This window comes from Vitis vinifera, chromosome 3, assembly GCF_030704535.1.
Source record: "Vitis vinifera cultivar Pinot Noir 40024 chromosome 3, ASM3070453v1".
NCBI lineage: Eukaryota > Viridiplantae > Streptophyta > Magnoliopsida > Vitales > Vitaceae > Vitis > Vitis vinifera.
The window spans coordinates 1,378,645-1,392,755 of NC_081807.1; the positions used below are offsets into that span (position 1 = coordinate 1,378,645).

The window sequence follows — 14,111 nt, forward strand, 5'->3', positions numbered from 1 at the left end:
TCAATTCTGGAACAGGGTACAAAAACAATTAATAAAAAAAAATCATTGTTTTGACTTCCTCAATTCTTCTTTTTTTTTCTTTTTTTTAAATAGTTTAAGAAAAAAACACAATTTGAAAACTCAATTGATTTACATTCACCTACACCATCAGTTACATTCCTTGGCCTCTAAGCATTTTTAACATCTTAATCTCCATTAGGCAAGAAGCACAAGGAAAGATTTGATAAACTTGAGTTAGGAGAAACTTAGGAATTTTTGTATGGAATTACCAATCGAGCTAAACATTCACACATCTACATCTCGATTAACAATTAGGTTTACTGTGAAATAAAACAGCATGTAGGCAAAGAGGTACAACTTTAATAGAAAATATGGTAATAGAAAATGTTGATGTTATTCTTCAACTCTTATCAAAGTGGTGAAATAACCCTTCCTAGCTACCTCTAGGAGTATATGCAGTAGCATCTTCTTTTGTATACTAATAAGAGAGGAAATGGTTCATGTTTGTTCTTCTAGCTAGTGACAAAGGCTGAATACATGACGCAACAGGGACATTATCAAACTGAATCACACCTACCAAAACAAAGCTAAAAATTGCTCCCGATCACTTAATCTTAACGGCCACTAAATGATTTCAAATGATCAATTTTTGGATGTACTTTTGTGGGGACGAAAAATTTCAGGCACGACATGTGGACTCTGCAATTTCAAGAGGAGCTGTCATTAATGTGCTCCATTATTGAAGCTGAATGTCTGGATAAGAATTTTCTTGCCACTTTCAACAGTTTTAAGGCCATAGATACAATTTGTTAGTGCCATATCATCCAGAAGCCCCAAGACACCAATGTACTCAAATTAGATATATTTATACACGCTTATCAAGCCTACTTCCAAGTTGAATAACTGGTGAAATCAAGTCAATACAATAATGTCCATCCATTCCCATGTCTCCACACTATTTCTCCTTCCTCTAGTCTTACTACAGTCTGGATCCATTGCCATCACAGGCCATGCATTTTCAATCGAAGAAGCAACTGTCCATGACTTCCATATGGCTTTCGAACAAAACAAACTCACCTCAAGGCAGCTGGTTGAGTTCTACCTGGGCAAGATTCACAAACTCAACCCAATTCTTCGTGGGGTAATAGAGGTGAACCCAGATGCACTCCTCCAAGCTGATAAGGCCGACAGGGAGAGGAAGGCTAAGTTACCTGGGTCGCTGCTGGGGCTGCACGGCATTCCTATTCTGCTTAAGGATAATATTGCAACCAAGGACAAGATGAACACAACAGCAGGATCATTTGCATTGCTTAAATCAGTGGTGCCAAGGGATGCAGGCGTGGTGAGGAAGTTGAGGAAGGCTGGAGCTATCATACTGGGAAAGGCTAGCCTCAGCGAGTGGGCTTATTTTCGTGCTACTGTTATTCCTTCGGGCTGGTGTGCTAGAACTGGCCAAGGTAAGGTAAGTTATGATCCAAAACTCAAATTTTCCGACGGTAGTTAGCTTACATTTTGGTTCTCATCCTCCCCGGTAAAGATATGAACAGATATAGGCAGATGGAAATTATACCCAATTATTTTCATTCAAATCCTTAGAAGGGGAAAAGCTTTTCTGTATGAGGAGAACTTGTGGCCTCGTTGGAAATTTCTATTGTTTTGCATTCATGTAAGAAGTTTGTGTTTGGTTTTCAGGAAAAGCAGAGTTACTCCTTGATCTCTATAGCATAGTAAAATGTAGAAAATGGAATTTATTAATTTCCAATTTCTCATTCCAGTCAGTGTAAGTCTCCTCGTGAACTTGAACATACACACCAAAAAAGATAATAAAAAAAAAAACATAGAATCTGAATACATGAATCTTCACTATGATGCTGCACGCCAAAAAAGATAACAAGCTTAGACATGTTTGCCAAAGGAGTGAAAAGTGTGTGGAGCATCTGGCCGGGGTCGCCATTAAAAGGAAAAAAAGCTTCTTTCCATTGAGCATTCACACTATGGTTGTCAAATCGGTTTCTGTCTGTCATTATGTCCTATATCAATCATTCACCATCAGTGGGTGTACCAAAAGATTCTTCCTATCAATCATATCTTTTTTTATCTGGCCACTCAAATGTGTGGAAATTTTGTTTTTACCTTTTTTTTTTTTCTCCTTTTTTATGAAAAAAAAGGACCCTTTTCATGCCTCTATTGATTCTGCCCAACACTCTGTTTCGAGTTGTCATATTTCTCTAGCATTCTTGTGTTTCTAATCCTAAGTATATGGGATAAGAGATTGAACAAAAACAAGAAGCCTCAAGCTACCGTTGATTGCGAAAGGGAAGAAGATTAAGGATGAAAATAGGACTACAATGTGTTGCATAAACAGTTTTATGAATCTTAAGCCTATGATTTCAATGGTGTGCAGAACCCTTATGTTCTATCAGCAACTCCCTGTGGCTCAAGTAGTGGATCAGCTATATCAGTAGCAGCAAATTTAGCGGCAGTGTCTCTAGGGACGGAGACTGATGGATCCATCTTATGTCCATCCCACGTTAATTCAGTAGTGGGCATCAAACCAACACTTGGTCTCACCAGCCGAGCTGGCGTGGTTCCAATCTCTCCTAGGCAGGACACTGTTGGGTAGGTGATGCTTCATCTTCCTAAATCCAAATATGAAGCTATCATCTGTTGAACAACCAAAGATAGCAGACTGCTCAAACATATTTGATGCAACAGGCCCATCTGCAGGACAGTCTCCGATGCTGTAGAGGTACTGGATGTCATTGTTGGTTTTGACTACAGGGATGAAGCAACCAGGACATCATCCAAGTACATACCACAAGGTGGCTATAAGCAATTTCTCAATGCAAATGGACTCAAGGGGAAGAGATTGGGGATAGTGAGGAATCCCTTCTATATGTTTGAGAATGGCTCTGTCCTGCCTCAAGTTTTTGAGCATCATTTCCACACACTAAGGTAACAAAACCTGCTTTCTAAGTACAGTGCTTAATGTCCTAATTACTCTAGCTTAAGGTGCTTGACTAAATTAACCTATTCTTATTACATCATGCTTCAAGGCAAGGAGGTGCTATTTTGGTAGACCACCTGGAAATAGCCAACATTGATGTTATCTATGGCTCCTCCGGAGAAGGTGCAGCATTAGAGGCTGAGTTCAAAATATCCTTGAATGCTTACCTGAAAGAGCTGGTAGCATCCCCAGTAAGAACTTTGGCTGATGTGATAGCCTTCAACAACAAATTCTCACATTTGGTGAGTACATTCAGGAGGGGTTTTAATTATTTACTTGCTGTTCTAGATTCCGCTAGGATTGTTAAAACCACATTCTGAAAAGATGACTAATTTAATTACTTGAGTAACTGCAGGAAAAGATCAAGGAGTATGGACAAGATACCTTTCTGCAGGCCGAAGCCACAAATGGGATAAACAAGAAAACTTTGTTAAAATTAGCAAGATTGTCACGAAATGGATTTGAGAAGTTGATGAAGGAGCATAAGCTGGATGCATTGGTGACTCCTGGTTCAAATGTGAGTCCTGTTCTTGCTATTGGAGGATTCCCTGGAATTTCTGTTCCAGCTGGATATGATAGCAAAGGAGTACCATTTGGCATTTGTTTTGGGGGCCTAAAGGGCTCTGAGCCAAAGCTAATCGAGATTGCATATAGCTTCGAGCAAGCAACTAAGATTAGGAAGCCACCTTCATTTAAACCTTGAAGGTTTAGAACAACTCCTATCAGAGTTGTACTACATGTATCAGTATCAAGAACTCTTCTCTCTAGTTGGTAATCCTGCACTAGAAAGGATATTATAATAAAGTGCTCAATGTTTTGAATGAACTAAGATGGTACAGAGGCTGGTTTTCTCCAAATCATCTAAATTATGAAGTTTCCCTCTACCATTTACTGTTGTGATTGGTGCCATTACAGTGCACTACCCTCTGAATAACCACTCATTTATTTGCAATAAAACATGCAGAATTCATACATATATCCTATGATAAATGTAGAGATACATGAGCAAAAAGGATTAGATAAAAATGTAAAACGGGTATCAATACTAAGATAAAAGTAGCTGTAAATTTGATTATCCTTAAATTGGTTTACACAACTTCTAACAGCAGCCAGCCACTGAAATTATTTGTAGTTACTAATTTTAGATGTCCTTTTATGGGCCAAAAAGTTTCATTAGCCTTTTATGGGGCAAAAAATTAGAACGTTCGTTAAATTAACAATGAACTTCCACTCCTACGTCTTCCAACTTTTTCTCCTTTTTTCTAGCCTTATGACTAGCAGTATCCATCACCATCACAGGCCATGCATTCTCAATCAAAGAAGCAACTCTCCATGTTTTCCATAAGGCTTTCAAGCAAAATAAACTCAATTCAAGGCAGCTGGTTGAGTTCTATATTAGTGAAATTCACAAATTGAACCCAATCCTTCATGGGGGTAGTAGAGGTGAACCCGGACCCACTCCTCCAAGCAGATAATGCTGACAGAGAGCAAAAGGCTGGGTCACCCGGCTTGTTGCTTGGGATGCAGGTGTGATGAGGAGGTTAAGGCTTGGGCTATATAGTGAGGAATCTCTTCTTTACGTTGAGTGGGGAAGTAACCCAGCCTAACCCCAACTGATTTTGATTATAAATAAAGTCTTAACTTCCTCTAGAAGTGTATGCAGTAGCATCTTCTTTTCATTTATGTTCTTCTAGTGACAAAGGTTGAATCCATGACGAACAAGGACATGAAAAAACAAAATTATACCTATAGAAGGAAAAGCTAAAAAATGTTGCAGATCAATTAATCATGAGGTGGCTAATCACAACTTCTGAAGGCCACCAAATGACTTCTAATGACCAATTTTCAGGAGCGATAAAAAGTTCAATCATGACATAGATACAATTCGTCTAGATGAGTATTTGGTTTACCTCTTTCCAAAGCTTCAAGGTCACAGATATAATATGTTTATATCATATCATCCAAAAGCCCCACGAAACTAAGGTATGTTTGATGACTATTTTTAAGAATTAATTTTTATTATTTAGAATAACAAAAATAAGAAAACATGTTTGATAATCAGAAAACAAAAGATATGATGTTTTTAGATAATACTTTTTAATTATTTTTTTAGGACGATATTAAAAAAATAGTTATACAAATAGAAAGAATAATTAAAAATAAAGCTCTGTATATAAAAATTATTTTAAAAACATATTTACAAGTATAAGAAACAAGTTAAGCATATTTTAGGTTACGTAATTAACTTTTGTTTTACAAAATATCAAAAAAGGGTTTCAAAATATTGTTATCAGAAGCTATTTTTAAGAATTATTTTTGTGGGATGGTGGTGACTTAGAGAAAAAAATCTCACTTGATGAATTGGAACTTGGTTTGTACCAATAAGAAAAAGGGGGGCCTTGTAATTCATAGAATTGTGGATTTAAACAAAGCCTTACTTAGGAAGTGGACCAGATCAATTAATCTTAACGGCCACAAAATGATTTCAAATGACCAATTTTTGGATGTACTTGTGTGGGGACGAAAAATTTGAGTCACGACATGTGGGACATGTGGGCTATGCAATTTCAAGAGGAGCTATCATTAATGTGCTCCATTATTGAAGCTAAATGTCTGGATAAGAATTTTTTTGCCACTTTCAACAGTTTTAAGGCCATAGATACAATTTGTTAGTGCCATATCATCCGGAAGCCCCAAGACACCAATATACTCAACCTTAGATATATTTATACACTCTTATCAAGCCTACTTCCAAGTTGAATAACTGGTGAAATCAAGTCAATACAATAATGTCCATCCATTTCCATGTCTCCACACTATTTCTCCTTCCTCTAGTCTTACTACCGTCTGGATCCATTGCCATCACAGGCCATGCATTTTCAATCGAAGAAGCAACTGTCCATGACTTCCATATGGCTTTCGAACAAAACAAACTCACCTCAAGGCAGCTGGTTGAGTTCTACCTGGGCAAGATTCACAAACTCAACCCAATTCTTCGTGGGGTAATAGAGGTGAACCCAGATGCACTCCTCCAAGCTGATAAGGCCGACAGGGAGAGGAAGGCTAAGTTACCTGGGTCGCTGCTGGGGCTGCACGGCATTCCTATATATTCTGCTTAAGGATAATATTGCAACCAAGGACAAGATGAACACAACAGCAGGATCATTTGCATTGCTTAAATCAGTGGTGCCAAGGGATGCAGGCGTGGTGAGGAAGTTGAGGAAGGCTGGAGCTATCATACTGGGAAAGGCTAGCCTCAGCGAGTGGGCTGCTTTTCGTGCTACTGCTACTCCTTCGGGCTGGTGTGCTAGAACTGGCCAAGGTAAGGTAAGTTGTGATCCAAAACTCAAATTTTCCGACGGTAGTTAGCTTACATTTTGGTTCTCATCCTCCCCGGTAAAGATATGAACAGATATAGGCAGATGGAAATTATACCCAATAATTTTTTAATCAAATTCTTAGAAGGGGAAAAGCTTTTCTGTTTAAGGAGAATTTGTGTACTCGTTGGAAATTTCTGCTGTTTTGCATTTATCCTGAGAAGTTTGTGTTTGTTTGTCAGGAAAAGCAGAGTTACTCTATGATTTCTATAGCATATTAAATGTAGAAAGTGGAATTTACTAATTTCCAATTTCTCATTCCAGTCAGTGTAAGTCTCCTCGTGAACTTGAACATACACGCCAAAAAAGATCAAAAAAAAAAAAATTAGAATCTGAATACATGAATCTGCACTATGATGCTGCACGCCAAAAAAGATAACGAGTTTAGACACGTTTGCCAAAGGAGTGAAAAGTGTGTGGAGCATCTGGCCGGAGTCGCCATTAAAAGGAAAAAAGCTTCTTTCCATTTAGCATTCACACTATGGTTGTCAAATGGGTTTCAGTCTGTCATTATGTCCTACAACAATCATTCACCATCAGTGGGTGTACCAAAAGATTCTTCCTATCAATCATATCTTTTTTATCTGCCCACTCAAATGTGTGGAAATTTTATTTTTTTAAGGGTCTATTGATTCTGCCCAACATTCTGTTTCGAGTTGTCATATTTCTCTAGCATTCTTGTGTTTCTAATACTAAGTATATGGGATAAGAGATTGAACAAAAACAAGAAGCCTCAAACTACCGTTGATTGCAAAAGGGAAGAAGATTAAGGATGAAAATAGGACTACAATGTGTTGCATAAACAGTTTTATGAATCTTAAGCCTACGATTTCATTGGTGTGCAGAACCCTTATGTTCTATCAGCAACTCCCTGTGGCTCAAGTAGTGGATCAGCTATATCAGTAGCAGCAAATTTAGCGGCAGTGTCTCTAGGGACGGAGACTGATGGATCCATCTTATGTCCATCCCACATTAATTCAGTAGTGGGCATCAAACCAACACTTGGTCTCACCAGCCGAGCTGGCGTGGTTCCAATCTCTCCTAGGCAGGACACTGTTGGGTAGGTGATGCTTCATCTTCCTAAATCCAAATATGAAACTATCATCTGTTGAACAACCAAAGATAGCAGACTGCTCAAACATATTTGATGCAACAGGCCCATCTGCAGGACAGTCTCCGATGCTGTCGAGGTACTGGATGTCATTGTTGGTTTTGACTACAGGGATGAAGCAACCAGGACAGCATCCAAGTACATACCACAAGGTGGCTATAAGCAATTTCTCAATGCAAATGGGCTCAAGGGGAAGAGATTGGGGATAGTGAGGAATCCCTTCTATATGTTTGGGAATGGCTCTGTCCTCCCTCAAGTTTTTGAGCATCATTTCCACACACTCAGGTAACAAAACCTGCTTTCTAAGTACAGTGCTTAATACCCTAATGACTCTAGCTTAAGGTGCTTGACTAAATTAACATATTCTTATTACATCATTCCACAAAGGCAAGGAGGTGCTATTTTGGTAGATCACCTGGAAATAGCCAACATTGATGTTATCTATGGCTCCTCCGGAGAATATGCAGCATTAGAGGCTGAGTTCAAAACATCCTTGAATGCTTACCTGAAAGAGCTGGTAGCATCCCCAGTAAGAACTTTGGCTGATGTGATAGCCTTCAACAACAAATTCTCACATTTGGTTAGTACATTCAGGAGAGGTTTTCATTATTTACTTGTTGTTCTAGATTCCGCTAGGATTGTTAAAACCACATTCTGAAAAGATGACTAATTTAATTACTTGGGTAACTGCAGGAAAAGATAAAGGAGTATGGACAAGATATCTTTCTGCAAGCCGAAGCCACAAATGGGATAAACAAGAAAACTTTGTTAAAATTAGCGAGATTGTCACGAAATGGGTTTGAGAAGTTGATGAAGGAGCATAAGCTGGATGCATTGGTGACACCTGGTTCAGATGTTAGAACTATTCTTGCTATTGGAGGATTCCCTGGAATTTCTGTTCCAGCTGGATATGACAGCGAAGGAGTACCATTTGGCATTTGTTTTGGGGGCCTAAAGGGCTCTGAGCCAAAGCTGATCGAGATTGCATATAGCTTCGAGCAAGCAACTAAGATTAGGAAGCCACCTTCATTTAAACCTTGAAGGTTTAGAACAACTCCTATCAGAGCTGTACTACATATATCAGTATCAAGAACTCTTCACTCTAGATAGTAATCCTGCACTAGAAAGGATGTTATAATAAACTGCTCAATGTTTTGAATAAACTAAGATGATATGGATGTTGGTTTTCTCCAAATCATCTAAATTATGAAGTTTCCCTCTACCATTTACTGTTGTGATTGGTGTCATTACAGTGCACTGTCCTCTGAATAACCACTCATTTATCTGTAATGAAACATGCAGAATTCATACATATATCCTATGATCAATGTAGAGATACATGAGCAAAAAGGACTAGATAAAAATGTAAAACGGGTATCAAAACTAAGGTAAAAGTAGATGCAGATTTGATTATTCTTAAGTTGGTTTACACAACTTTTAACAGCAGCCAGCACTGAAATTATTTGTAGTTGCTAATTTCAGATGTCCTTTTATGGGCCAAAAAGTTTCATTAGCCTTTTATGGGGCAAAAAATTAGAATGTCCATTAAGTTAACAATGAACATCCATTCGTAAGTCTTCCGACTTTTTATCCTTTCTTCTAACCTTATGACTAGCAGTATCCATCACCATCACAGGCCATACATTCTCAATCAAAGAAGCAACTCTCCATGTTTTCCATAAGGCTTTCAAACAAAATAAACTCAATTCAAGGCAGCTGGTTGAGTTCTACATTAGTGAAATTCACAAACTGAACCCAATCCTTCATGGGGGTAGTAGAGGTGAACCCGGACGCACTCCTCCAAGCAGATAAAGCTGACAGGGAGCAAAAGGCTAGGTCACCTGCCTTGTTGCTTGGGATGCAGGTGTGCTGAGGAGGTTAAGGCTTGGGCTATATAGTGAGGAATCTCTTCTTTACGTCGAGTGGGGAAGTAACCCAGCCTAACCCCAATTGATTTTGATTATAAATCAAGTCTTCCTCTAGAAGTGTATGCAGTAGCATCTTCTTTTCATATATGTTCTTCTAGTGACAAATGTTGAATCCATGACGAACAAGGACATGAAAAAACAGAATCACACCTATAGAAGGAAAAGCTAAAAAATGTTGTAGATCAATTAATCATAAGGTGGCTAATCACAACTTCTGAAGGCCACCAAATGACTTCTAATGACCAATTTTCAGATGTGCTTCGGTGGGAGCGAAAAAGTTCAATCATGACATAGGTATAATTTGTCTAGATGAGTATTTGGCTTACCTCTTTCAAAAGCTTTAAGGCCACTAATATAATTTGTTCATATCATATCATCCCAAAGCCCTTAGAAACTAAGGTGTGTTTGATGACTATTTTTAAGAATAATTTTCTATTATTTAAAATAACAAAAATAGGAAAACATGTTTGAGAATCAGAAAACAAAAAATATGGTATTTTTAGAAAATACTTTTAAATTATTTTCAATTATTTTCACTTATTTTTTTGGACCATATTAAAAAATAATTTTATAAATACGAAGAACAATTAAAAATAAAACTCTATATATAGAATTTATTTTAAAAATATAAAAAACAAGTTAAGCATATTTTATATTACTTAATGAACTTTTACTTCACAAAATATCAAAATATAAACCCTTTTTTAGAATTATTTTTCGAAAACACTTCTCACAGAAGATCATCGTGTACTCCATATATATACACGCACTGTCATCCAGCCTACTTTCAAATTGAACAACTGGTGAAATCAAATCAATACACAATGTCCATCCATTCCACTATCTCCACAGTATTTTTCCTCCTTCCAGCCTTAGTTCTATCTGGATCTGCTGCCATCACAGGCCCTGAATTCTCAATCAAAGAAGCGACTGTCCATGACTTCCGTATGGCTTTCAAACAAAACAAACTCACCTCAAGGTAGATGGTTAGGTTCTACCTGGGTGAAATGCACAAACTCGACCCAATTCTTCATGGGGTAATAGAGGTGAACCCAGATGCACTCCTCCAAGCCGACAAGGCTGACAGGGACAGGAAGGCTAAGTTACCTGGATCACTGCTGGGGCTACATGGCATTCATATTCTGCTTAAGGATAATAATGCAACCAAGGACAAGATGAACACAACAGCTGGGTCATTTGCACTGCTTAAATCAGTCGTTGTCTACGGATGCAGGCGTGGTGAGGAAGTTGAGGAAGGTTGGGGCTATCATACTGGGAAAGGCTAGCCTGAGTGAGTGGGCTGGTTCACGCTTTGCTACTCCTTATGGCTGGTGTGCCAGAGCTGGCCAAGGTCGGGTAAATTAGGATCCAAAACTCGATTTTTCTGATGGTTGTTAGCTTACATTTTGGTTCTCGTCCTGCCCAGAAAAGTCCTGTAAACATGAACAGATATAGGAGGATGGAAATTATACCCAATTATTTTCAATCAAATTCTGAGAAGGGACAAAGCTTTTCTGTATGCGTAGAACTTGTGTCCTCCTGGGAAATTTCTGTTGTCAGGGAAGCACATTTTCTCTTTGATATCTAGCACATTAAATTGAAGAAAATGGAATGTACTCATTTCCAGTTTCTCAATCTAGACAGAGTAAGAGTCCCCGTGAATTTGAACACTTGAATCTGTACTTATGTAGCTACACGCCAAAAAGGATGTAACATTTTAGAATCTGACCACGTGAGTCTGCACTATGATGCTGCATGCCAAAGAAGGAAAAAAACAAATCTTAGACGTATTTGCCAAAGGAGAAGGTGAAAAGGAGGTGTGAATTGAAACCCACTTTTTAGATTAAGAATGGACCCAGCAAGATAGTGGAAAATGCGTGGAGCATTTGGTCAGGGTCACCATTAGAGAAGCAATAAAGCTTCCTTCCAGTGATCATTCACAGTAAGGTTTTCAAATAGGTTTCAATCTGCAATTGATTTGTCCTGCATCAATAACTCACCATCAGTGGAAGAACCAAGCCACTCGTCATATGAATCGTATCTCTTCTTGATCTGCCCCACTCAAATGTGCTCACTGATTCTGTCTAACAATCTGTTTTACGATATATGTTTCTTGCATAACAACATATAACAGTTGTATCGTGTTGCATAAACGGTTTTATAACTCTGAAATATATGATTTCAATGGTGTGCAGAACCCTTATGTTCTGTCAGAAACTCCTTGTGGCTCAAGTAGTGGATCAGCTATATCAGTAGCAGCAAATTTGGCAGCAGTGTCTCTAGGGACGGAGACTGATGGATCCATCTTATATCCATCCCACATTAATTCAGTAGTGGGCATCAAACCAATGTTTGTTTTTTGGCTGAATAAAAAAAGCCAAAATATTTAGTTTTTTCTATTTAACTAAAAGTAACTCATTGATATCAACTAACATAATTAAATTAAATTTATTGATAATAAGTTCACTTTAATTGTATTGATTAATATCAACGAGGTACTTTTAACTTAATAGGAAAAACCAAATATTTTGGTTTTTTCTATTCAACCAAAAAACAAACACTACCACTACTGTCTCACCAACCGAGCTGGTGTGGTTCCAATCTCTCCTAGGCAGGACACTGTTGGGTAGGTGATGCTTCATCTTCCTAAATCCAAATATGAAACTATCATCTGTTGAGCAATCAAAGAGACCAGACTGCTCCATCTGATTGCCAAACAGAAAAGGGAGAAATGACGATGAAAAGTTGGGATCATACAACTATTTAAGATTTCAAATGATGATTTTCAGTAGTAAATTCTGTATTTCCTCTCTTCATCCACGAGCCAATCAAGCATCAATGAATGTAACTGGATTCTGTTGCATACAATTCAAGATCTTCACATGCTTCTGTTAATTAGTAGGTTTTGGTATAAATCTGCTTGCTTTTGAATCATCAACATATGCTTCACTACTTGGTTTTTGACTGGAGAAACTTTGTAGTTTTGTTATATCCACTGGTATCAGAACACAATGGTGTTAATTCTAGTAAGGACTCTTAACATGTTGGATGCAACAGGCCCATCTGTAGGACAGTCTCCGATGCTGTAGAGGTACTGGATGTCATTGTAGGTTTTGAGAAGAGGGATGAAGCAACCAGGACAGCATCCAAGTACATACCACTATATGCAATTTCTCAATGCCAATGGGCTAGCTCAAGGGGAAGAGATTGGGGATAGTAAGGAATCCCTTCTATATGTTTGAGAATGGCTGTGTCCTGACTAAAGTTTTTGAGCATCATTTCCACACACTAAGGTACTAAAACCTGCTTTCTAAGTACAGTGCTTAATGGCCTAATGACTCTAGATTAAGGAGCTGGCCCTAATTTAACCTATTGTTATTACATCATGCTACAGGGCAAGGAGGTGCTATTTTGGTAGACCACCTGGAAATAGCCAACATTGATGTTATATTTGGCTCCTCCAGAGAAGAAGCAACATTAGAGGCGGAGTTCAAAATATCCTTGAATGCTTACCTGAAAGAGCTGGTAGCATCCCCAGTAAGAACTTTGGCTGATGTGATCGCCTTCAACAACAAATTCTCACATTTGGTAAATACAATCAGAAGGGGTTTTCATAATTTATTTGATGTTCTAGATTCAAATAAAGATTGTCAAAATCACATTCTGGAAAGATGACCAATTTTCTTGGGCAACTTCAGGAGAAAATCAAAGAATATGGACAAGACAGCTTTCTGCGAGCCGAAGCCACAAAAGGAATAAGCAAGAAAACTTTGTTAAAATTAGCAAGATTGTCAAGAAATGGATTCAAGAAGTTGATGAATGAGCATAAGCTGGATGCATTGGTGACTCCTGGTGCAGATGTTTTGGAGGATTCCCCGGAATTACTGTTCCAGCTGGATATGATAGCGAAGGAGTGCCATTTGGCATTTGTTTAATTTGGGGGCCTAAAGGGCTCTGAGCCAAAGCTGATCGAGATTGCATATAGCTTCGAGCAAGCAACTAAGATTAGGAAGCCGCCTTCATTTAAACCTTGAAGGGCTCCTTGCAGAGTTCTACTCCATGTATCAGGATCAAGAACTCTTCTCTCTAGCTGGCGATCGTGCACTAGCAAGGATGTTAGTATAAACTTTTTAAGGTTTTGAATAAACTAAGATGATATGGAGGCTGGTTTCCTGGAAATCATCTAAATTATGAAGTTCCCCTCTACCATTTACTGGTGTGTTTGGTACCATTAGAGTGCACTGCCCTCTGGCTAACCACTCATTTGTCTGCACTGAATCATGCAGAGTTCATACATGTATCCTATGATCAATGTATAGAAACATGAGCAACAAGGACACGATCAAAATGGAAAAACACGTATATCACACAAGTTTGTTTTTTCACATATCCTAGATTTCAATTTCATCTTTCAAACAAAATCTTTCCAATATTCTACACAAATATTTCTCTTTCATTCATATAAATGATATAATCAACAAATAACTACTAAATTTTTTTCTAGCATTATTTCCACTAATAATCAACAACAAAATTCACATAATCACCCATAAGTTAAAACATAAAACATAAGTAGATGCAAAATATCATGGAAATAAGTGGGTATTGCTTACAAAAGTAATACTCGCTGATTTTTGGAACAAACCACCCTCCTAAAATCCAAAAATTCACCCATTAAATTCAAAATC

General features: G+C 38.0%; 1 protein-coding gene and 2 pseudogenes across 1 annotated transcript; all 3 read left to right on the forward strand.

Moving 5' to 3' along the window:
- The first annotated feature begins 796 nt into the window (after positions 1–796).
- LOC100252118 (probable amidase At4g34880) lies at positions 797–3,832 on the forward strand. Its single transcript, XM_003631524.4, has 5 exons — positions 797–1,462; positions 2,405–2,619; positions 2,716–2,955; positions 3,057–3,249; positions 3,363–3,832. Exons 1-5 carry the CDS (start codon positions 929–931, stop codon positions 3,708–3,710), a joined length of 1,530 nt encoding a protein of 509 aa, XP_003631572.1. The 5' UTR covers positions 797–928; the 3' UTR covers positions 3,711–3,832.
- Positions 3,833–5,655: 1,823 nt separating this feature from the next.
- LOC100246978 (probable amidase At4g34880) lies at positions 5,656–8,706 on the forward strand (annotated as a pseudogene).
- A 1,515-nt stretch (positions 8,707–10,221) lies between these two features.
- On the forward strand, positions 10,222–13,602 carry LOC100255556 (probable amidase At4g34880; annotated as a pseudogene).
- Positions 13,603–14,111: the final 509 nt, after the last annotated feature.

Bases quoted from the DNA above. Each gene is read 5' to 3' on its own strand.
- LOC100252118 (XM_003631524.4), top strand. From the start codon at position 929: ATGTCCATCCATTCCCATGTCTCCACACTATTTCTCCTTCCTCTAGTC. The intron at 2,956-3,056 runs GTAACAAAACCT...TCATGCTTCAAG, and splicing joins CATCATTTCCACACACTAAG to GCAAGGAGGTGCTATTTTGG. The intron at 3,250-3,362 runs GTGAGTACATTC...GAGTAACTGCAG, and splicing joins ACAACAAATTCTCACATTTG to GAAAAGATCAAGGAGTATGG.